The following is a 25,638-nucleotide window of genomic DNA, read 5'->3' as shown; positions in this document are numbered from 1 at the left end:
TAGACTCAGCAGGGTAAGCTTAAGAGTTCAGATCTTTAGAGGGCCTGGCTGGCTGAGTTGGTAGAGCATGCAACTCTTGGCCTTGGGGTTGTGAGTTTGAGTCCCACGTTGGGTATAGAGATTATTTAAAAATAAACAATTTTTTTCAAAAGAATTCAGATTTTTTTGGTGGGGGCAGTGGGGGAGGGACTGTGAAATTGGTGAAGGGCACTGAGAATACACTTATCCTGATAAGCACTTAATATAACACTCTGTGTTAACTGGAATTTTTAAAAAAAGAGTTCAGCTCTTTCAACACATTGAAATAGCACTGTTTTTGTTGTTGTTGCTGTTTGTCTTGTTTTAAGAAAAAGCAAGTAGCATCAAGTCCTGGCTGAAACATCAGGGTCTGTGTCTTCGCTGTCCCGAGTTTATGTTCTATTCAGCGTGGTGCATGCTTAGAGCAGGCTTGGGCCACAAAGCATCTCAAAATGACTCCAGTCCTTGAGATGGTCTCTGGCGCCCCAAGAGATTCTATCTTGACTACCTGCTAAGTAACAAGCCAGGCCTCGAACTCGGGCAAACTGACTCTAAGTCCTACCTGTATCCCAACCACCACATTATACTGCCTCTATGTGGCCCCAATGTCTAGTGGGGCAGAAAGTTCTAAGGAGAAAAACAAAGCAGGAAAGGGGAAAGAAGGGGCTTGGGGGGTGGGGAGGACCTTGCAATTTGATACAAGATGGTGGAGAAAGCCCCACAAAGAAGATGGCATCTGAGTAAACCCAGAACCACACGGATATCTGGAGAAAGCACATTCCAGGTAGGGACACAAGAGATTGCAAAAGTCCCAGAATGGAACCCCATGTGGCTGAGGGTGAGTGAGAAGGAGGACAGTGAGGTGATGGGGGGGTGGTGGGGAGTGGGACCCATCATGTGAGACTCTGATGCCATCACAGGGACTTTGGCTTCAGCTCAGAAGGAGGTGGAGTACCTAGGAGCTTTTGTAATAACGCATGATGAGATCTGAATTATACTATAATAGGAGCAGCCTGGTGTTGTGTTTAGATTAAAAGTGGGCAAAGGCAAAAGGAGGGATATGAGACAGGAGGCTATCACAGTAATCTGTGCAAAAGATGAGGGGGTTTGGATTAAGGTGATCACAATGGAGGTGATGAGAAGTGGTCCAATTCCTATCATGATCTGAAGGTAGAGTGAGCAGCAAGATTTGCTGTGAGAAAAAGAGTCAAGAATGACTTTAAGGTGCTTGGACAGAACATGCCATTTGTTTTATTTTTTATTTCTTACTCATTTTCAGGCCTTTCCATATAGGGAAGACTGAGGCAGAAGAGGTATAAGGGGCAGAATGAGTATCAGGAGCTCAGCTTTGTATTACAGCTGAGATGTTAATTACCCATCCAGATGTAGATTTCAATTAGGCAGTTGAACATGATCTTAAGAGTTCAGGGATGCTGTGCAAGCAAGTTAAAGATATAAATTTGAAAGTCGTCGGCAGATATGCTTCAAGCTGTGAGACTAGCTGAGAAAACCAAGGGAGTGAATAGAGACAAAAAAAAAAGAGATGAGGTCCAAGGCCTGAGCGTTGGGTGGCTTCCCCTCCATTAAGAGGGCACGTCTATGTTCCCAGGTAAGAGAGATGCACATAATGTCCTGGAAACCAAGACAAGTGTTTTAAGGAGAAAGGAATGATTAATTCTGACCAATGATGCTGATAGATCCCAGAAGAGGTAGGCAGAGAATTGGCTATTGAGTTTTACAACATGGAGGTCCTTCTAGATCTTGCAGAGGCCAGCTCAGTGGAGTGTGGAGGCAAAGGCCCGATTGCAATGGTTGGAGAGGCGTCGTGAGATCTAATAGCAGCAGTTTCAAGAGACCAGGAGGTGAGAAACTGAAGAGCACAAGCATAGACTACTCTTTTGTTGTCCATAAGGGAGGCGACTCTAAAAGGGAGCAGAGAAATAGGGCAGAGGCTAAAGTATAACAGTTGAAGGGAGTTTTTGTTTTTTAGGATGAGAAAAATTCAGAAAAGGAAGAAAAAACAACAATGCAGGAGAGAGAGTGAAGAATCCTTCTCCAGGAGGTGGAGTGCTCTTCCTGAGTAGGACAAGGGATGAGCCTTCCTGTGGGTCATAGGTGGGGTACATACCAGCGAGGAAAGTGGGAAGGAGGGCAGGTTGTTGGATGTGGCAGTAAAAGCATGTGGGAGAGGTGCTCTGCCAAGTGCTTCTATTTTCTCAGTCTTAGGAAATAGGTCATTGGCAGAGAGTGACATGAGGGAGGAGATGTGAGAGGATTGAAGAAAGGGGAAAGTATGAAATAGTCTTCAAGGAGAATAAGGAGAACCAATGGACTAGGGAAATGAGGTCTGATTGATCAGAAGCCCTTTGAGGTTAATGAGCATGAATTCAATCTATGGCAGTACCTTAAGCCTGGGATTCTAATGGGACCCTGAGGGAGGGAGGTGGGAAATGGGTGGGAAGCATTGGGATGGCAAGAGGGGTAAGACAAGTACAAAGATGGTCAGTTCAATGGATTGCAGGGGCTGAGGTATTATTAAAGTCAGGGCACTGGACAGACTGAGCTTCCCAATTCAGAGGTGGTGATTAGAAATCGGTGGGGGGGAGGCGGTTCTGGAAGAGGTATAGTTACTTGGAATGGCAAGATCTAGATGTGATCACAGGAGTGAGTAACTGAGTAGGATGTGTTTTACTAGAGAGTGTATTTGGTTAAGCAGTCACACTTTTCTCACATTCTCAACCCTGTCCCAGTTGAAGCCACCTCAGTAAATTGTCCAAAACGTTGTTTTATTTCTCAAATGAAACTGAATGACATCTTTGTTCACTGGCAGCCATAGCCCATGAATGACCCATGGTGACTCATCGATGCCCTGACTCTCTGCATCCTGCCCACAGACACATGACTAGGACTTTGACGAGACTCCCTGATAGGAAGGGATGGCTTTGAATCCCCAATGAAGATTACCATACATACTTGGGGTTGATGAAGTATACTTGAGTAATTTCTGTAAAGCCAATGGTTTAAGAAGGGATATTTTATTGATTCTAACCAAATAGCAGATTACCGTATTTCCCTTTGTGGTTGCCATGTGCATTCTGCAAATTGGCCTTCTTTTAAGTATACCCCATGAGGCAAAGAATTTGAAAACCATGTACCCAGAAAACCTAAATCAGAACCGTTAATTTGAATGTTTTTTTTTCCCCAGCAATTAAGTCAACTGAAAAAACAAAACAAAAACAAAAACAAACTTCAAGAATATAAGCTCATATCAATTATCTCACTGAAAAAAAATATTAAAGAGACAAAGAACTATCCAAAATTTCCAAGTGAGGTCAAAGGGTTGAGTCAAAATTTGGCTTATACTGTCTGTGTTAACTGTAGTGCTAAAGAGTAAAAATGGTGGTTAGGAAAGAACCAGATCCAAACTCTTCAAGAAGATCTACGTTGGTGGTATAGTGGTGAGCATAGCTGCCTTCCAAACTCTTCAAGAAGGATTGTAGTAGGGGTGCCTGGGTGGTGCAGTCAGTTAAGCATTGGACTCTTGATTTCAGCTCAGGTCCATGTCTCAAGGTTGTGGGTTCAAACCCACACTGGGCTCCATGCTCAGCATGGAGTCTGCTTGTCCTTCTTCCTCTACTCCTCCCCCTACTTGGGGTTGTGCTCTCTCTCTCTCTCTCTCTCTCTCAAATAAATAGATAAATAAAATCTTTTTTTTTTTTTTTAAGATTTTATTTATTTATTTGACAGGGAGAGACACAGCGAGAGAGGGAACACAAGCAGGGGAAGTGGGAGAGGGAGAAGCAGGTTTCCTGCTGAGCAGGGAGCCTGATGCGGGGCTCGATCCCAGGACCCCGGGATCACAACCCGAGCTGAAGGCAGACGCCTAACAACTGAGCCACCCAGGTGCCCCGATAAATAAAATCTTTAAAAAAAAATATTGTACTAATCATGCTTTAGACAATTTGGGTGACACAGAGAGGGCATCTGGCTCGTTAAATGAAGGCATGAATGCCTTAGTCTGGAAAATGAATGCTGTACCTTAGGAGATTCTGTTAGCAAGGGTTTCGTTAGCCAGAAACCATATGCAACCCCAACATCTTCTTTCCTGAATGCTCTATTTAATCACGGATTCTCCATTTGCTGCCTTTACAGGAAGTGGGAGGTTAAGGAGGCTCTGAACTGGCCAGGATAATTCATTTTAAGAATCTTTATGATGATACACAGGAGCTGTTCAAAGGCATTTTCCTTCTGCTCATTTTAATGGCCTGAGGTAACAGATCGAAATGAAGGCCTGTCCTCCGGTGCTGGTGAAAGCAGAGCAGAGGACAGCAACCAAGGCCAAGGCCACTGGGGGACGAATGCTTCTACGCGCCATGCTATGGGTGGGTTTGCAAAGGGATTGTCAGAACCCTGGGATGCTGTGACGAGAGCTGTACCCGACCTAAGGGGGAGCGAGGAACCCACTGAGCACATTAGGGGCCTCTCTGTCTTGAGGTAAACTTCGGAGAGGTGAGCAAACACCTATTTCCATAAGCCTATGCTTTGGAAGCAAATTCTGAATTGCTTTCAGAGAAAAAAAAATATTCTCTTAAAAAAAAATAATGGTGGCTGAACAGATGTAGAAAGGTTATAGGCTGATCCAACAATACTCTTTCCCCATTTTCTTTCAAATGAACAACCCCAAACATCACCTTTCCCTTTTTACAGGAAGTCTTTCTATGGAAAAGTTCAAGTGGATTTTCAGCTACCCAGCCAATTATTCCAATTATTTTAATTTGTAGGCATGGAATTTATTCTCAAATGGTTAGGTGGTGGTGGTGGTGTGTGTGTGAGAGAGAGATTTTTAAGAACATGTTAATGCTCGATCAATCTAAAGATGTATGTTTTAGGAGAGGCATAGAGCTAGCTTCCTTTTTGAGGAGGGGCAGGATTCATGCCTAAAAAGGAGCCTAATGGCCTGGAACATTAGAAGCACATTCTCAGGACATGCTGAGGTAACCAGTTTAAACTTGCCAAAGGATGCTTTTCCACTTGGCTCACAGCGATTCATTCATATTGGTTTTGACCATCCCACTTGTTTTATTTTTAATTCCTTATTCATTTTCAGGCCTTTCCGTATAGGGTTAGCAAGAAATTGCTAATTCCAGAGCTGGCTGGCATTTGTGACGCTGAACTAGAAGATTGTCAGGTTTTAGAAATCTTGTTTTTTCATATTTCCTCCATGCCCAGCTTGAAAACACTCTGAATATTAATACTTAATTATAGAAAGTGGTAAGTTTTAAAGAAACCAATTTGGGGGAAGTTGGCTTTAGACTATTTTTCGGTGGTGCTTTGTAAACACTAAACAATTCATTCAAGCAAAGATTAGCCTAGAAAAGTTACTTGAGGAGAAAAAACAAATCTGCCATAGAGAAGAAGTCCAAACAATTTATGTAGCTATTCTGCCCTCGAGGAGGTGGAGGGTTACTCCCACTAAGCTGTGGGCAGCAGGGAGTGACTTCTGAAGAGTATAGTGTGGAAAGGGGGTAAAGGGTAACTTTATGGTGGAGAAACCTGGCAAAACTGCCTCAGCCAGGTGACTAAGGTCAATGTCAACAGTGATGTCATGTTGATAGTATGTACCCTTGATAGGATGAAATGAAAATGGTACTTACCACTGTGGTCTTCCTCCCCAAAACCCATATCCCCAGTCTCATCATGAGAAAAATATCAGACAAATCCCAACTGAGGGACATTCTACAAAACATGTGACCAGCACTCAAAACTATCAAGGTCATGAAAAAACAGGGACTGTCTGAGAAATTGTCACAGCCAAGAGGAGCCAAAGGAGACACAACAACTAAGTAGAACGTGGTATCCTGGATGGGATCCTGGAATAGGAAAAGGACATTAGGTAAAAAAAAATTAAAATTAAAATTAAAAAAACCTAAGGAAATCTGTAAGGTACGTCAATACTGCTTTATTGTGGCAAATACACCATGCTAATGTAAGATGTGATCGGGGAAATGGAATATGGGGTATATGGGAATCCTCTGTACTCTATATTTAAGTTTTCTATAAATCTATAGCTTTTCTAAAAATAAAATCTATTAAAAAATTACTTACACACTGCTCTCACACAGTCTGATGCAGAAAGTCTCATCACAAATTGGGCAGTCCTGGGCAGTTGGAACCCTATAAACATGGACTCCACCATTCAGACTATGCTGTGAAGAGAAGTATGTTCCCAGGATCCCAGCTTCCCCATTCTGGGCCCTTTCCCCTCATACGGATAAGAACTAATACTAACCTAGTGCTGTGCTAAGTATTTAGCTCATTAATCGCCCTTTACCTTCACAGCAGCCAACACTATGAAGTAAGCAGGGGCTGTTGTTATTATTCTTTTATCCAGGCAGAAAATGACACCTAGAGAATGGAAGGGCCCAAGATCACTCTGCCTGGAAGGGTGGATCTGGGATTAAAACTCCAGACTATCTGGGCCCCAGTGTTCTTGCACCTCTCTCATTTGTGTACTCCTCAGTCTCCTTCACCCCTTCTCTTCCAGGCATTCAGGGGCTCCTATTCCCTTCAACAGGAATTCTCCTTAGTCGACGAAGGGCCAATTTTATGATGACCCATGGTGTTGGCTGTACTGTGTAGACTTGGTAGAGAAATACTGGAGGCGGGGCAGGTGCCATGAGCAGGGTGGGAAAGCACCACTCTCTGAAGTAATGCCTGGTTTCTAATTACAGCACTGGCCCCGATCCCACACTCAGATCCCCACAGGGACTTGCAGTGAGCCTGAATCCCATCCTCTAGTCTACTCTAGCCCTAAACCGAAGTACGGTACCCATCTGATGTTTTGGAAACAATCCAACCTTCGGGCATTTTCAAGTGGTTTCTATAATGAGCACTAGTAAACCCACAGGTGTGCCTAAAGGAGGATTTGTGAAGCTGAGCATACTTTCCCAACCCTATATTTCAGAAAGATTGACTCCCTTTTATTTACAAAATAAGGTGAAATTGTATGTGCCAGCCCAAACGAAGAGAAGTAGCTCTCTTTCATGTTTGCAAAAGATGTGCATAAGCCTTTGAGAGAGTAATTTGAAATGGCAGCTTCTCAAACTCTGCCCTTTCCCAGACATTTCCTTAAGTGGGTATAAGGTGCACAATTTAGTAAAGACCCTTGGAAAGGCTAGTCAAAGAATAGACCCATTCAGTAACTTCATAAATATAGGGAGCTAAATGTAAAATATTCCATCATGACTTCCTGCTGGAAAAGTCAAAGCTGGTTTAGGTCACTTGGAGGGGAGATTGCTGTTTGTTTTATGAGTTCCCTGGGGCATGGTGTGGTGACAAGGTTTCTTTTTTTCCCCTTCGGTTATCTGTTTTCTAATGTTTCCACAGTGGACTTGTGTTGCTCTTATCCTAATAGAAGTAAACAAGAAAAGCTATATATATATATATATATAATCAGAAAGATCAGATTGTTGTTTTGACAGGAAATGGCTTACCTGGAAAACCGTGATGTGAGCATGCGCAGGAATGGTTCTTCCTGTGACTGACCAGGCATTGCTGAACAATTTGAGGGAGATTTCTTCTGGGAGCGCAGCAGGACCCTGGGGTAATTCCTCTAACCACTGTTGGTGGGTTGAAGATCTGGCAGAAGGTTTGAGTAGTCTGGTTTCACGGAATTAACAAATAACTAGCAGACAATTCATAAAAACGAAACAAAACACACCGCCAAGGTTGGAACACAGATCAGTGTAAGGAACTGATACCAATCAATCTGGAAGAAAAGAATGAGGGTAAGTCAATGACCTTCCAAAACTAAGGCTTTCATTCTGAAGCTGGTGTGTTCATTTCTTTTTCAGCTCTGCCCAGGAAAGAACAGGGAGGAAAAAACCGACTAGGTTTACATGTAAGGGCCTTATATTGGTCCAATTGAGCCCAACTTTCTCTCCTGTAACATCATGATTTAGGGGATTAGAGTCAGCTCCAAAGTGGGTTCATGTGGACCCAAGCCAGGGGTTGGCAAACTTTCTCTTAAAAGGCCAGATTGTAAATACTTGATGATTGATGGACCCTATGGTCTCTGTTAGCAACCACAGAACTCTGTTGTGGTGCAGGAGTTGCCGTGGATAAAATGTAGGGGAAGAGTTTGTGTTCTAACAAAACTTCCCAGAAACAGCTGGTGGGTAGGATTTGGCCCACAGCCCTAATTTGCTGACTTCTAGCGTAAGCAAATCATAGTTTTCCCACCCGTCTTGCCAGTGATTAGGTACCCAAGCTTAATCCAATCCGCATAAACTATTTTCCTGGTGATAGTTACTGATTGAGAGATACGCACAGGACCTAAATCAGCCCAATCAGGAAGGGGAAAGATTTTTGTTTGAAGTCTTGGGGAGAGAGACCAATAATCCTGATTGTTACTGGCAACCAGTCTACGACTATGAAGGGAACCAGTCTTCAGATGAAGTGGACTCTGAATGACAGAAGAGAAAGATAGAACTTGGATCCTTGATGGCATCACTGGACCATAGGATAATTTAACCCTGTTTCCCCTCCAACCTCTGGATTTTTAATTATGTGAGCCGATAAATTTGCTTATTGTAAAAATCACTTTGAGTTGGGATTTCTACTACTTGCAGCTAAATGCATCCTATCTGATGGAAAATTTTAAAATAAGTTTATGACTTTCAAAGGTTACAAATGCTAAAAAGAGTTGATACCTGTTTCTATAAAATTTCCTTTCCATCATTGTAAATAATTGTGAAAAATAGGAAATGAAATGGCTCTTTTTAATTGCCTAGGTTGATGAGTGTGGGTCTTCCAGGGGGCAGGGAAGGTTGGATTAAATGACCTTTAATTTATGGAATATCTGGGTTGGAGGATACTTTCTCTGTGATTCGACCAAGAAGATAGATGTAAGAGGCACCGAAGACCTGGACAAGGTCACGGAAGACCTGGACAAGGTCACCAAAGACCTTCACCAAACACCTTGAGCACAAAGTGTCCACTCACACCCTTGGTCTTAAGCACGGGTCTCTTCCCTTCGGCACCTTCAAGCTCCAAGCATAAGAAAGTACTTTTCAAATGCACATCTAAAACTAGAATAATGAAGATAATCTAGAACCTTGGGCCTTAATGAAAAGAGTTTATCAAAAACAACAATAATAAATAACCACTTGTAACATGAAAAATAAGTATTTTTCTTAAACAGCATCTCATTTAGAAGTTTAATGTTCCTTTTGCCATTCTTATTATAGTTATAGACCATTGTTCTATATTCATTGTAGTCTCTCTTAGTTGTGTGAATTTATGGCTTTAGTGATCTACCTAATTACTTTTATAAAACAAGAGAACTTAAGTTTCAGAATTGTATTTTTTTCCAAGCAGGTCCAATCTGTATAGTATTAATGTAGTTAGTCATCTTCCTAACATTGTTAAGGGGTAGTTTAGATTAGATAATGTCCCTCATCACATTAATATTTAAACTGAGGTATAGAAAGGTAAGTGAATTCAGTCTTGCAAAAATAAGTACTAAACATGCATTACTCATTCATTAAAAAAGATAGTACTGAGGGCGTACCAAGGGCCGGGCAGTGAGGGTTCTAGGCCTTGTTACAACAGAGTCATGGCTGTGCTGAAGCTTATGTTCTGGAAGGAGAGACAGATAATAAGCGTGAATGTCTGACGTGGGGTGGTGAGAAGTGCTAAGAAGACACACAAAGCAGACTCAGGCATAGACGCCGAGTGGGCAGAGGTAGGAGGTGCCATCTGATTGTGGTCATTTTCTTTTCTTTTTTGTTTTTTTTTAATATATATATATATATATTTTAAATATATTTATTTATTTATCTGACAGAGAGAGAGACACAGCGAGAGAGGGAACACAAGCAGGGGGAGTGGAAGAGGGAGAAGCAGGCTTCCCGCGGAGCAGAGAGCCCGATGCGGGGCTCGATCCCAGGACCCTGGGATCATGACCTGAGCCGAAGGCAGACGCTTAACGACTGAGCCACCCAGGCGCCCCCTTTTTAAATATATTTTATATGTTTATTTGTGAGAGAGCAAGCAAGCAGAAGCTGGGGGAGCGGCAGGCAGAGGGAGAAGCAGGCTCTCCGCCGAGCAAGGAACCTGTCGCGGGACCCGATCCCAAGACCCTGGAATCATGACCTGAGCCGAAGGCAGGCAATCAACCGACTGAGCCACCCAGGCGCCCCTGATCATGGTCATTTTCACCCTCAGGTGGGACAGGCTCTGAGACAGAGCATACTTTCTTGTTTGAGAAACAGCGGAGGGGCCGTGTGGTCAGAGCAGAGATGGATGGGGCACATCGTGTATGACCTTAGAGGCCCCATATGGACACTGGGTTTTATTCTGAGAAAGATGGGAATTGTCGATGTCATGAGCTTGCAGATTCCCTGACAAGCCTAAATATCGCCAGCAATACCAAGACAGCAAAACTGATGAATTCCTACTCTTCATTAAGCTGATGTAACAAGTTGTTGAATGGCCATTGATGACAGAACCAAGGGATTAATTCATTGTTCTTTTCCAGGGCAGCTTGTTGTACCAGGAAACTCTACTCCACGATCATATTTTTCATTTGGTCCCTTCATGCCTAAGGAAGTGTGTTTCATAACACCTGTCTTATCCTTTCCCCAGAGATTATGTAGAGTGGAGCTGTATGATTTATCAAGTGCCTACCACCATGTCTGGCTCAGAGGAGACACTCAAAGAAATTCATTGAACAAGTAAGCAAAAGAATGAGCACAGCAAAATATTGTGATAAAGGATTCTCTATAAAAATTATCTCAATAAAATAAAATTGTCAGACTTTAATATTAAGAGTCTAGTCTAGGGTCACTGGAAAGAGAGATTACAAGCACTTCTTTCCTCTTCTTGTGTCATATTATTTTCTTTAAAAAGATCAAATCATAAAATCAAAATCTGCATTACGATGAGAGTTTTTGAAGATAAATTCCATTGGCAGGTGACTACAGCACCTGAGTAAGATTTCAAGCATGTTCTGGGAAAGCAATTTAAAATACTTTTTTTTTTTTTTACATTTAACAAATGCTCAGTATTTTGCTTCTCATGAATACCCTTCAACTATAGCAAAGTGAATACAATAAGTAAGAAAATGAAAAAAAAAAAAAACAATGGCAACTTTCCAAATTTTTGGCATAAGAAGGTGAAGTTTAAAGTCAGAGCAAGGAACTTATATCCCGTTTCCAGGCATCTAGTTTACAAGATTTTATTAATATAAAAATGATATTTGCCAATAGAAATGCAGGGTCAGAAAATGTTAGATAACACATAAGATAGAATTTTTGCTGGGAAAAAATGTAAAAGTCAAACAATAAATCGTAAGTGTCTACCTTCAAAAAAATTTTTTCCCATCAGAAGTAATTTTATCTACTCACTAACTTAGTTACAAGTGACCACGGTGAAGGAGGTGCTTAGTGAAATGTCCATTTAAAACGGAGAGATGGGTGCCTAGGTTTAAGCATCTGCCTTTGGCTCAGGTCATGATCCCGGGGTCCTGGGATCGAGCCGCACATCGGGGAGCCTGCTTCTCCATCTCCCTCTGCTGCTTCCCCTGCTTGTGCTCTCTCTCTGCCAAATAAATAAATAAAATCTTTTAAAAAATAAAATAAGACAGAGATAAAAAGGCCTTGGACCTGCACTGCCCAATATGGTAACCCTAAACCACATGTGGCTATTTACACTTAAACAAAATTAAATAAATTAAAATTTTCACTCCTCATTTGCGCTCATTTCAAATGCTCAGTAGACCCATATGGTTAGTGGCTATCTCATTAGGAAGCACAAATATAGAACATCTGTAGACATTTCCACTGGGTAGCACTGCCTTAGGGAGCACAGAGAAGGGAGTCAAGCTGATAGAATCTTTAAGTAAAGGTGGGCGAGCAAGCTACTCTGGAAAAGGAATAACAGATCACACCAGGATGGCTCTTTGGGAGGGTAAATGAGTTTAAAGACAAGATAGACACATGTAGTTTTTTGTGGATGTTCAAGAGAGTTACTAAAGTTCCATACCAGAAATTATTTTAAAGTTTCATTACCTTAGAACCAGAGGTCATATTTTGCTATGATAGGGAACTTGCTTAGGAGAGAAGAATGGGCAGGTTTTTTTGGATGGAGGAAAACATGTTAAGAGCAATATCCTTCAAAGATTGGTGTGGTAAGCAATGTTTTCTAAAATGATTGTAAATTACCTGGAGGACATAATACATGGTTTAATCTTCCAGAAGGTATTTCGCTGCGGTTGGTGCTAAATGTCAAATTAGTGCAGCGAAAAGAAACTTTTTGGAAAAGTTCGCAAGAACTGTAATAAGCAGAAAGGTAAAATGTGAAATTCAGTGGAAAACTCGTGTTAATTATTATATTTAAGGAAAAATAATCCAAATTAGGATAACTAAATGCTAGGGTGCCTGGGTGGCGCAGTCAGTTGAACATCCCACCCTCGGTTTGGGCTCGGGTTGTGATCTCAGGGTCATGGGATCGAGCTCTGTGTCAGGCTCCGTGCTCAGCATGGAGTCTGCTTGAGTTTCTCTCCCTCTCCCTCTCCCTTTCCCCTTCCCACCCTCCTCATGCTCACTCTCTCAAATAAATAAATAAATCTTAAAAAAAAAAAAAAAGAATAACTAAATGATGGTATCTGAATTACCAGCTTCACATCAAGGACAAAATCAAGAATTCATGTAGACTGATCCTTTGGTTTTCATTTACTGCTGATAGCTAAAAGGAGCCCTTCTGGGTAGACAAAGTAAGGAAAAGATTTCCTTCCTCTGGATGCATGCAGACTAGTGTGCATGGCTTGGCAAAAGAAGTTCTGTGTGGGATTTCAGTGCTCTACTCTTCCTGACCCCTGCACATCTCCTCTGCTGGACCTCTCTGGGCTGGGCCTAACCCTACAAGATGCCCAGCACAGGGCCCTCCATCCAAAACCGTATGCCACCAGTGAGCAAGCTGAGCTACTTCCAAACATAAGAAGTTTTACAACCTAGTCTCTCTTGGTCAAGACATACATGGGGAAGCTTGGAAACATTCTAAAGACAGCAACCAAAATCATCACCAGGGCAGGATACTAGATGAGTCTAAAAATGGATTTTTCTGCTAGAAAGGCAAAGGGACATACAGATCAAGCTTATAAAGTCATAAGGGATTGGGGAATGGTTGAAATCTACTCTTGTTTAGCAAATCCTAAAGTATTAGAACCAGGAATGATTAAGAGGTCTTCTTAAGAAAATAGAAAGTCCATATTCTATAGCAGATCAAGAAAAGACAGCTATTTAAAAGAAAGAGTTGGTGAACTTTATGGATAAAAATTCCATAATATGTTAATAAGAAAATCTGCGGATATTTTGGATTGTTTTCTTAAACATTTAAGTTAGTGTCGTGGAATACAGCATAGTTCTGCGTAAGGGGACATTGACTGGAATCAGCACAACACTTGATACGTTATCACTCTTTTGGCTCTGTCTGTGGTCCAGTGGGAAAATCAACATTGTGCTTGACTGGTTAGACAAGATCTGGTCCTGAAAGGAAGCTCATTAAGTTAATTTTTATTAGTATAAATTTATAAAGTTAGTAAGAATTCTTCAGAAAATTTCAAAAGGTAAGAATTAGTCTACGGATAACATTGGGACAGTGACTTCAAGACAGGTTTTCTATCAGGCCCTGAAGAGTCAGAAGATTTAGAATTGCCCTTTCCTTAGAAAATATTGAATATAAGATTAAAACCTAACAAGCAAACCGACCAACAAAAGTCCCAAAATTTTACTCAAAAGATTTTTTATGAAGTAGTTAATTTTAATTCCAGTATAGTTAACATACAGTATTATATTAGTTTCAACATATGATGTAGTGATTCAACAATTCTATTCAAAAGATTTTTTTATCTAGAGCTCAAGTAATATATATTCATGTCTGCACGCGTATGTGTAGAATTTTTAGTGAAGATATAATCCATTTTAAGTTTACCAAAGGCACATAAAATGTATCTGTTTCTACATAAACAATTCTGCTGCCAAACCAAGTAGCCATACTCTGCTTTGGCTGAGATTTTCTAAATTACTTCCAAAGGTTATATGAATAGAGGGCCCTGAGATAAGAAAGTAGTAAAGGCATAGCAGCTTGATAAAGCAATGGCAATTAAATCTTGTTTTGCTGTGTATTCATATAATAAACAGCAGAACCTTGAAACAATTGTCTAAATAACTCAGTATATTATATATAATATATAAAGTATATTCACCTAAAATAAACAGATAATTGAGGGAAATGTGTCATTTTGGTTTAAGTCATCTGAATCAGTGCATTAATTCTCCTCCTGAATCTAAGCAGACATATTGAGGCTGTGGGAAATTTTTAGGCTAGTGAGGAGTGTCTCTGGACTTCTCAGTGATTATTGGTAGCTCTCTCCATAATTGCCATGGTCTGACAGTTCCACCTTATAACCGAAGTCGAATCCAATCCACAGGCTTCCTGAAAAAGACCCACCCAGGAATGTTTGGGGATTTCTGTGTAACCTGGAGATAGCCACTAAATTCTGGTGCTCTTTCAGACCACTCAGACTCAGACGAGGCCGAAAATAATTTCCAATTATTGTAAGGAGTTTAAGAACTAAGCTACTTAATAAAAGAGCTCTTCTACTGGATTAAGGTATCAGACCAAGAGGAAAGCATCAAGACCTGGCTGGATGATGTAAAAGGATGTTGCGTAAGAATCTGAAGTCATTGTTCACCGACAAATTGCAAAAGGTAATGGGAACAGGAAAATGCACCCCTAATAAATGTTTATTACTGATCTGCAGGAGAGGAGTCCTGCAGAATATAGTATATGTTATAAGGACTAGGCATTTTATTTTTTTTTAAAGATCCAACTCAACTTTTTTTTTTTTGAAGTGGAGAAGTGTGTGTTTATTTAGTGAGAGGCTTAATTTGTTTTTATCTTGTAGCTGAATAATTACTCTAGAGAGCGGTATTGGCATGGATTGTGAGGGAGCCTGAGTAACCTCAAAATGAGGATAATAATAGCACCTGCTGCAGAGGGTGGTGGTGATGATTGAGTTCCTAACCCCCTGCAAGGCTCCCTGTGTGGAGCTGGGCATGTGCAGAATATCCAGTATAGCCTCACTGCAAGTACCCTGGTTGTCAAAATTATTATTAGATGTTTATGCTTTATTTTAAAGATTTGTTTATTTATTTGAGAGAGAGAGAGCAGGAGGAGGGGGAGATGGAGAGGGAGAGAAACTCAGGCAAACTTCCCACTGAACATGGAACCCAATGCGGGGCTCAATCCCACGACCTTGAGATCACAACCTGAGCCTAAATCTAGAGCCAGTTGCTTAACTGACTACGCCACCCAGGTGCCCCACATTAGATGTTTAAACTGTGTCCAAAGTTTCCTATCTAAAGACAAAGAATTCGACTCTAAATGATATAGGGTTTTTCAGACTTTGTAATTTAAAGGTGGGAAAGTTCCAGATTGAAATTAAGAAGCATGTTTAGAAACACTGTTTCCTGGACATTTCTTCCTTTGGGAAGGCATGTGGGTGAGGACCTCTGATCTCAGGGTGGCCCCCTCTCCCTTCCAGCCTATCTTGTCATGTCTACAGCCCTGGACCCACACCAGTGCAACCCAGGTGAGAACTTCCACTGTGCGGGCTCCTTCACCTCTCATTCAACTCCGAATATCTATAGATCAAGGATTAGTGTGGCTGAGGAACTGTGGGCAGCGCATTTAATCTAAGAGACATTTCACAGATGGGTGGGTGCCCACATTTCAGACTAAGGGAACACAGCAGCTGACACACCCCTCAATCTAAAGTTCCCGGAATCTTTCACCGTGTCATTTCTTACATGTTCTGAGCGTGTGTCCCCTTCTCTCTGCTCCTCCCCATTTGTCGTATTGGTAAACAAAGGCTAGATTGGAATATTTCTGTCTGCAATAACTACACCAAAAAAAAAGATGCAAATGAAATCGTGCTTTGCGTGGAGCTGTTCATTTCCCAGCACATTCCCCACCTAGGTGTACCACCAGGCAGCCACAGAAAAAAGAAAAAAAGTAATGCCCTTAAAAAGGAAAAGGCATTACTTGAGCTTTGGCCTGGCTTCTCCGGCTCCCTGAAAGCGAACTGTGGGAATGCTATATATGTTTCTGCATAAAATGGAAGCCTGCCACTTCAGCCAGAGTGCTTGCTTCAGAGAACATTGTTTTCTGGAGTCTGGCCAACCTTCGAGAATTTACCCAGATGGCCCAGGGAACACTGAACCACTTCCATTTATGGACATTTTCCTTTATCAATTAAGAACAAAGGAGAGTTGGGTGTTTTTTGTTTTTTGGGTTTTTTTTATCCCTTGATTGCTGTATTTTACATTTAAAATTTGTCTGCACATGCTGACATCATTAGAACTATCTGGGGAGATTCGGGGCAGGGAATCGAGTCCCACAGTCCCATCTGTTGCCGGCATGTGAACGGGCAGTGCTTCAGTTTTTATCATAAGTGAGTTTGAAAGTGGGTGACATGCCAGACATTCCTTCTGAAAGTGAGCTAAGGTAATGATGGAACGCAAGGCAAAAATCAACATGTCACTTGCAGTTCTATTTGGGAGTTTGGGGGTGGAGAGATGACAGTTCCGTGGAGGGATTTACATAGCACCGTGAAAAGAAAAGTCCCCTGGGTGATGACTGAGTTGCAAATAAAACAATGGACCTGGGGACTTCCAGGGCCTCAGGCTTCCCGGCCACGCCCCCAGGAAATGCCCCAGCACCTTCCCAGCTTTGCAACCAGAGAACTGTGTGGAATGAACATCATCCCCACTGATACCAGGGCTTCTAGATGGACATGGCCATTGGGGGGGGCGGGGGGGGGGCGCGGGAGGGGAGACGAGGACAATCCACATGCTCACTTCCTAGAACAACATGTCCAGCCGGGGGTTGAAATTTGTGCCCTCCAAGCAAACATTTCAGAATGGCATCTCTTACCTTTCATAAATTGCCCAAACAGAGAGGTTTCCAGCAAGAGGGGTCCCCCTGCCATTCCTGGGTCGTGTTTCTGCCTGGCGCTCTTTAGAGCTTCTGAGAACCAGCGGGGTGCTAGGGCTGGACTCCGCCTTGACTTTGCCACAACTGTGCAGACAGTGGTGTGTTTCTAGTCCTGGGTCTGGGTTTGCACATTTGAACTCAATAGCATCTCACTTATATCAAGTTTTTGAGATTTTCTCTTATTTTTTTATACCAGTTTTATTGAGGTATAATTTATACATAATCAAATTTGCCTATTTTAAGTGTATAATTCAATTGCTTTTTTAAAATTTGATTGCTCTTGACCATTATTGTATTTCAAAATATTTCTTTCATCCCCCCAAATGAGCCTCAGGCCCCACTGCGCTCAGTCCCCTAACCCTGCCAGCCACTGGTATGTTCTTTCCTTGTAGTTTCACCTTTTCTAGGATTCATATAAATGGAATTATTTGGAATTTGGTCTTTTGTTGTCTGGCTTTGTTCACCTATCACAGGGCCTTGAGATTCATCCATGTTCTGTATGTGTCAGCGGTTCATTCTTTTTTTATTGCTGAGTAGTACCGAATGATTTTTGTCTGAATTTGGAAAAGAAAGATTTATTTGGGTCACATGGAAAAGCAAATAGACTTTCACTAGCTTTTCAAAAAGCATGTGTTCACTGAAGTTAATTGTAAGAATTCTTTAAATCCATCTTACCATTCCATTTTCCCTGAAATATAAGATCTTCCTACCCCTTAATTAAAATGAAGTTCTAAATGCAAAAATCTTAAAACATTACGCAGGAAGATCCAAAGGTGAAGGAAATTTCAAGATATGTAACAAAAATACAAATTAATTAACAATTTCCAAGTAAATGTTGGCAGTCTGGATAGGAACCTGGGTTACACCAAGAGTTTCACGGAAGTTTGAAATTACTATTGAATTGTCAATTAGTAGAAGGATTGAAGCAAAACCCCCCATCTTTCTCATATGGTATTTGTTTGTAATTATAGTAAGGGAAAACTGATGGTGCTTAGTGATAATAATAGCAACAACAACTATTATTATTATTATAGCTAACTTGTATAGTGCATATTATAGGTCTGGTACTTCCCTGAGCACGAGATAGATCATTAATGCATTTAATTTTCCCAGCATCCCTACCAGGTAACTGTTCTATCATTACCCCCATTTTACAGATGAAGAAACTGAGGCTTAGAGAAAACTAAACAAACTGCCTTGAAGAGAGGTCAAGCCAGGATCTGGCCCTGGGAATTCAAGAACCTTCAAGAACCTTCACTTTTGACAAGTAGAACACTACAGAAAAATCCTCAAATTGGCAAAGGGGGTTGATATTGTCCCTGAGCAAGGTAGGAGATTGAACCAGAGCAGGCGTCTCCAGCCTGAGCCGGACGGGTTGTTGAGATGTGTGGAGAGACCCGGAAGAAGGCAATGAGAAGGGGAAGGAAAGGAGAAACACTGACGTGTAGCGTTCACATCAAAGAGGCTGCCGGTTGGCCTGGTGCCCAGGGCCCGGCTGCCGATTTTCTACCCCAGGTCCAGGTGACCTCTGGGGGGCCTTTCAAAGCTAACATGTTAGGAATATCGGAAATACTTGTTCAGAGTCACTGTGACTTGGCTATATCGATGCGGGCCAATAGTCCACAATCCGGTTGCGTTGTTGTGAATGTTGATGAATAACCACTGGCTGCATAGCGAATTCATTCAGTATTGTGAATTTGTCCTTTTTATGGGGCTTTTTCATCTGACCCATAAAGTCTGGAACAAGATTGCCTAGTTTTGAATCTTGGCTTCACCACTTACTAAGAAGTGCAACTTTGAGCATGTTACTTGACCATTCCATGCCTCTGTTTTCTCATCTGTAAAATGGGAAATTAAGAGTACACCTATTCCGTAATATTGTTTCAAAGGTTAACGTGTTGTTATGTATAAAGGATTTACAATAGCAGTTACAAATAGTAGGTACTATATGTGTGATAACTTTTATTCCTATCACTATCCAAAAATGATGGTAGGTGAAAAAAATATATATTTGCATATATGCAATAAGCTATAATAATCTGCACTAAAATGAAATTTACATCCAAGACTTTATTTTGCAGGGCTCTGTTCCTTGTTCTTGCAGGTTTGTGGAGGATTGCACAACACTGATGGGTACAAGTGCAGGCTCAGGACCCCAGGGACATGATTTTAGCCTCTACAACTCTACTAGTTACTAGATGGGAAAATTATAAATACCTGGTCTCCAGGAACTGAAACTGTAGCAGTAATTGGACACCATGCGTTTTGAGAGAGAAGAATCATTATGTTATTTGTTTGAATCCTGAACAGAGTAGAAGAGAAGAGTAGAAGCTTGGGATGAGAAAAATGGGAGTTTCCTTTCTATTCCTCGTTTTTTGGTTGCTGGAGATTTGAGAGTAGATGGTAGCCAGTTTGCAGTAAACTGTCCCCCTGTGGTTCTTTGGTGCTGTATTCAGATCCTGATTATTCCCAAACACCTAGTTCATGGCCCATGTTTTGTACAAAACCCTCCCTAGCTATCCCAGCCAGCCCATACTGCTCTCAATTATGTGCATAAACTGAAATTCTTACACCTTTTGACACATAATCATGTACTATGTTGTATTGTTTGTTGCCTTATGTTCTATAGAACTCTCTAGAGAACATTCATTCATTTAGTCAGTGAACAGTAATTTATTGGAAGCCTTTGCAGGCCTTGATGATGAAAAGTAGGAGAGGAGTTGTTTTGGACACATTGTGCATATATACTGAGTACATATAAACCTCTGGTGATTTTTATTTAGTTAATTAATTTTTAAAAGATTTTATTTACTCATTTTAGAGAAAGAGAGAGAGAGCGCATAAGCAGGGGCAGGAGCAGAGGGAGAGGGTCAGGCAGACTCCCTGTTGAGAGTGGAGCCCAAAGCCGGTTCCATCTCACCACCCCACAGGAGGTCATGACCTGAGCTGAAATCAAAGAGTTGGGAGCTTAACCCACTGAGCCACCCAGACGTCCTCCTCTCTGGTAATTCTTAAGTCTCTAGTAGGAACCAAAGCCTTCTGTTTGACAGAGGCCTCTACATTATTTCCACCAGCCTCCTTAGGGATAAAAACGATGTAGGATACAGCAAGATTTGTAGTTTCCTGGTTATCACTCCCTTCACTTAGCACAGTGGACTTGGATGACACTCACGGTTAGTCTTGTCAAACATTTTCTGTGGGCCCACAGAGAACAGTATGGGAAAAACGCTCCAAGCTGTAAAAGGAATATGAAATCTGAGTCCTCCTCTTTATTCTATTCAACAGAACATTTACTGAGCACAGACGGTGAGCCAGCGACTGCCCTAGAGAGTAGGAATAGAGAGTGACGCCTAGCCTTCGTAGGGAGGCCAGCCAGTCAACAGGTGAGCTCATGAGTTGACAGCCCAGGTGATCAGGAAGTTAGGGGGTCCCAGGAGAGGAGCCCTCGGCCCAGCCTGGTGATGGGGAGGGAAGGAAAGAAGAGTTAGCAGAGCGGGGGTGGAGGGGTGGGGGGAGGGCTGCTGTGCTTCCCAGAGTGGTGAAGGGTAGGCCAGAGGGTGCAAGGCACCCTGTTAGGACTCTCCGACTGGCCTGTTTTCCTTGCAGTCTTTTAGACCAGAGCTGATCAGGGTCCGAGTGGTTTCTGAGTCTGCGCACTTGAGACTGGGGCTCCCAGTTTGAGGAAGCGGCAGGCCGCCGGCTCGCTACCTCTGTGAATCGGGCCGCGGACCACCCGGGAGAGAAGGAGGGCTGTGGGGAACGTGGCACATTCCTCCAGCAGGATCCCGGGGCCGCAGCCTCCGCACCACACCCTTGGCCCGGGCCAGGTGTGCAACCTTCTTGCGGCGAGAGGGGGGAGCCCGGCGGCTGGGGTGAGCGCTTTTGCTGCGCGGTGTGTGCCGTGTGTGTTTGTCTGCCTCCAGAGGGCTGGGTCCTCCTTATTCACAGGTGAGTCACACCCTGAAACACAGGCTCTCTTCCTGTCAGGACTGAGTCAGGTAGAAGAGTCGATAAAACGACCTGATCAAGGAGAGGGAAGGCAGAGCGGAGCGCAGAGTGAAAGCTACCAGCGGCGAGCCGCGCGCAGCGACCCCTCAGCGGCGGACGGACGCGCGGCCCCGGCCATGCCTGCGCCCTGGCTGAGCTGCGGCCTCTGCCTGGCGCTCCTCCTGCCTGCAGCCGCGGCCACCTCCAGGAGGGAAGGTGAGTCGGCTTCCCCCGGAGGAAACGTTGCAGCCCTGGGCTGGTAACTGGCCTTGCTCTGCAGCCTCTGCTGGCTGAGCGCACCTCCGAGGATTCCCACTGTGTCGAGAACTTCTTTAGAGCTCCCTCCTCCTCCCGCATCTGGGGCTTCTCCAGAGATGGGGTTTAACGTAAGACCGATATTATATACAGCTGTCCGAGTTTCAAAGGTGAAGCCAGTAGGTTGTGCCAAACCAGGATTTTCCTTCCTTTAAGAATGTTCCTTCTTGATTGCGTTTTGGGTCAGTGGGCCCCTGTTTGATCAGGAATATCATCAGTAATATGTTGGCATATAAATTCTTTTCCCATAATGTGTTTTCGTGGAAGGGATTTGGTGGGAATGTTTTCTTGTGACTGTGAACACCACAAAGATGGAAAAGGAACCTCTCTAATAATCCTTCTGGAATTCTCGGTTCGTCTTTGGGATGGAAACTGAGCCTTGGCCATGCCTCACTTTTGCATAATGTTACTTCTTAAGGGTATTCTGACATAATATTCATTCAGTGGGCATTGATTGGGCACCTCTGTCATAGATCATTTGATCTGAGCTCAGCTGTCATGTCGTGAGAGGTTCAACTCACTCATGTAAACAGAACTTGCTGAGAACCTAGCAACCGTTTGCTCTAGGCATGTGTCAGCTATGACAACACTATCGGGTGTCTTCCTTGTCACTTAGTTCTAGCGATAATATCTGCTTGTCTCATTACCCTGAATGTTCATATTTATATTGCTTCCTGCACCTGATGCCATTTCAATACTCATTTCAATAGGTCCAAGAGTCATTTTCACACATGTGAATGCGTGACCATGAGATAATGTTCATGTAGGCCAGAATTATCTTAAACTTTCCCTAAATGGCTGGCCTGAATTATGTTTGAATGGCATGGGTATTTTAGCATGTGTTCGAATGCATTGATAGTCCTTTTTTTTTTCTTGGAATTAACTTCCAACCTGTCATCCCTGACTACCATGTTAAAAGTCATTTATGAAAATAATCATGTAGATTAGGTTCCCTTAGAGTTAACCTAGTGAGAAACATCCTAAAAGTAAGAAGAGTCTCCGAATATTAGAATTCAAAGGGACTGCTTATGGATCAACTACTATACCCCATGGCTTAAAATACGAAAACACAGAAATGGGTTTGCAGAAAGCCACACACCAGCTATTGGCAGAGATACATCTTGCACTTGATCCAGGGGTTCTTAGGCTGGAGCTTTTGGGACCACATTGTAAAGGTAATAAAGGAGCTAGTACATATGTTTTACATAATGGGTAATTATTGAAGCAATTTTCCCATTGGCTATAGTTGAGTATAGGTGTGTTGTGTTAGCATTAGATAACAGAAATCAATATGTAGGATTTGATCAATTGTTTAATAAAATCAGACTCGGGAGGACAGAGCTTGACTTGTACTTCTCCAGGATAGACAAGCTCTGAGTATTCCATCTAGACCAGTAAGTCAGAAGCTGTGTTCAGTCTCCTTTCTAGACTTTCCCCTTCCTTGGAGATGGGCTGCTTAAGATATTAGGCCCCCTCCTCAAAGGGCTTCATAGAGCACCCATGCTCTTCTGTTCACGGGATGCTGGGACGCAGTGAAAGCTCAACTAAAGTATGGGACTTGCCACTTCCCAAAGTGACCTGCCTCTGGGCATCCTGTGGGCTGCACCTATGAGAGCCTAAAGCAATGACATTGCTTCCCAGTTGTTCTCTTGAAGGTGAAATTATGGTGTTAGATATCATCAGTGAGACTTGCAGGGCTGGTCTCAGCTAAAACGCAGGCTTTAGAGTCAGCCTGACCTGGCTTCAAATTTTGGCTGACCCACTTACTAGTTTCTTATTAGTAATCAGGCTTCTCAGCTTCTTGGAATCTTCTTCTTTGCCTGTTATATGGGAACAGTAGTACTATGCCACCTTGCAGAGTTGTTGAAAGGATGAGGAATTACTGTAAAGTGCCTTAAAATCCCTGGAACCACATTTCTTTAAAAAGTCTGAAGCCAACAGTGCACGTATAAATAGTGAACTTGGATCTGAAAAGAGCAGTAAGCAAGATAAGGACTTCCCTTCAGGAGCTCACCGTTGGTGTGAGAGAATGTGGCATGTAACTCCATTGGTCGGGATCACAGTTCACATAGATCACACGACTGGAGAAGGGGCAAGAAGTAGATAGGAATGAGACTAGAAATATAGTGAGGGGCCTTATATGCCAGGCTGTGCAGTTAGGATAGTGCCCCAGAGGTCAACAAGAGTTGCAGATGGTTTATAACCAGGGGTGGGCATGGTCAGATTCATGTCTTAGAAAAGTCACTTACTGAAGGCCTTAGAGGATGGAGTTGAGCTAGGAGAGAGCAACAAATGGCCATTGCAATAATCCAAAGGAGAGATGACGAAGGCTTTCATTGTGGTGGTGGAAACAGCAAAGTGGAAACAGATTACAGGACATTTAGAAGGTAAAATTGAAAGAATTTGGTGATCCAATGCACGTGTGTTAGGGATACAAGTAAGGGGAAAGCACGAGAAATAAAGAAGAGTCCAAGACGGGTCTGAGGCTTCAGGTGAGTGCGATTGGTGAGACAGTGATGCCATGAAAGGAAATGAGAACTCTAAGGGAAGGATCAGTTTTGGGAGCAAGGTTGGGTGGTGGATGAAGAGAAAGGCATGAGTTCCTGTGGGGATCTGTTGAATCAGAGACACAAGTGGAGATGCCCAACAGTCCTGGTGAAGAGCTGGAGCTATGATTTTGAAGTTTAGAACAGTTTGAAATATAAAATGAGGAGCCCAAATGTGGAAAACAAAGCCCTGACAATACATGAGATTACTGGGACATCGAGGTTAGAGAAATCTCAACACTTACCAAGGAGATGGCACAACAATGAAGGAGAATAGGGAGAAACAAGCCTTGAGGATAGAGGAGAACATTATCTAAGAGGAGTGTTTTGCTAGCCCAAGGGAGAGCTGTAACAACGTAGGTATAATAAATGGTATTTAGATATAAAAATGTGAATACACAAAGAATGAGGACTAAAATGATATGGTTGGATCCAGCCATCAGCTAAGCTTTGAAACAATCATTCTAGAATGATGAGCTCAGAATCCAAGGTGATTATAGAACACTAATCTGGATTTCTCCCTCGGCCTGATATGGGAAAAAAGGTGCTGTGGATAGTGGAAGGGACCCCTGGAAAGGTTTAGACTCTCTGATGGATTCTGCTGCTTTAAACTGTGGAAATGGTACAGCATGATGCAAACAGGTACAGGCCTGGGTTCAAATCCTAGCTCTGTCATTTCCCATTTGTTGGGGTTTAGACAAGCTACTTCCCTTGTTATGTAAGTTCCTGGTCTCTAAAGTGAGGAAAATAAATTGTGTGGTCATTACCTCTAAAGCACTTTGCATAGTGCCTAGGAAGCTCTCACTCCGTGTTCAATATTATTATAACTAACTGCCTTGCCAGGGCTGAATGTCAATATATTACCTTCTGAGTTTTAAGTGGTAAGATTTTTGAAGAGGTTCCTTTCATTAGCCCAAGAAGGGTGATGAGGAGCCCTTCTGCTCAGGCTGAAATGAATCCCCGGTCTTACCCAATGAAACAAATGGAATTCCTGACAAGGGGCCCAAAGCAGGTTGGAATTCCAAAGTTAGCTTTCATAACATTTCTTATCCTTGCCTTTTGTCAACCACCAGATCACATCACATACAGATTCGTTGAGTCTGTTGCTCTCTAGAACATACCCAGATATAAGAGGATCCCCACAGAAGCTGGTCTCCCACTTCTCAATAGGAGAATCTCCCCCATCCCCCCGCCAAAAAAAGGATTTGGCCAACCAGGTTATGAAAACATTTAGCAGTGTACATGCAGTGGTCACATGTCTTTTTATGCTTAATTTAGCATATTAATTCACAAACCCACTTAAAGTCACATAATTTATAAAATAATAACTTACAAGTATTAATTTGTAAATCCACATTTCATGAACTAATTCCATTCAAACTCCACCTTTAGCATCAAATGCAACTTGAATACAGTTTCTTCTTCACTTCGGACATGGGTGGCTTGAGATATAGCTCGATTTGAGTCTGCTTTTGATGCTGTCACTAGAAAGTACACCATTTTCAAATTGTCCAAAAGATTAAACATTATCCTTCAACGCACATTGTAATCTTCACAGCACAAACATCATGAAAGCCTTATTTATGACAACTTCCGGCACTCGCCATTGTGAGATAATGAACAAGTATGAGAATGAGAATTGTGTTCAACACGGTTTCTTCTTTCTTACTGATAAATATCCAAAACATTGATTGACGTCATGTCAAATTAGTGT

The 25,638-nt window shown here is 42.4% G+C and overlaps 1 protein-coding gene across 7 annotated transcripts in view; it reads left to right on the top strand.

The window, feature by feature from the left end:
* Positions 1-25,638, top strand: part of LAMC2 (laminin subunit gamma 2) — an 82,586-nt gene that overhangs the window by 5,499 nt on the left and 51,449 nt on the right. The window contains exons 2-6 of one of the 7 annotated variants that reach the window (XM_081824751.1): positions 5,709-10,245; positions 10,666-10,754; positions 14,692-14,789; positions 18,234-20,459; positions 21,064-21,279. In XM_081824751.1, the coding sequence (XP_081680877.1) occupies positions 21,201-21,279 (79 nt within the window). In that variant the 5' untranslated portion in view covers positions 5,709-10,245; positions 10,666-10,754; positions 14,692-14,789; positions 18,234-20,459; positions 21,064-21,200. Of the gene's footprint in view, positions 1-3,804; positions 10,755-14,226; positions 14,790-18,233; positions 20,460-20,606; positions 20,949-21,063; positions 21,280-25,638 lie in introns of those variants that run through there. The other 6 variants (XM_081824750.1, XM_081824748.1, XM_081824752.1 and 3 more) reach the window with 6 other exon arrangements.

Source organism: Leptonychotes weddellii, chromosome 6 (genome assembly GCF_054177405.1).
Source record: "Leptonychotes weddellii isolate Sample4059 chromosome 6, ASM5417740v2, whole genome shotgun sequence".
Taxonomy (NCBI): domain Eukaryota; kingdom Metazoa; phylum Chordata; class Mammalia; order Carnivora; family Phocidae; genus Leptonychotes; species Leptonychotes weddellii.
Note: the sequence above shows the minus strand (reverse complement) of the source record. Positions and strands in the feature narration are given on the sequence as shown.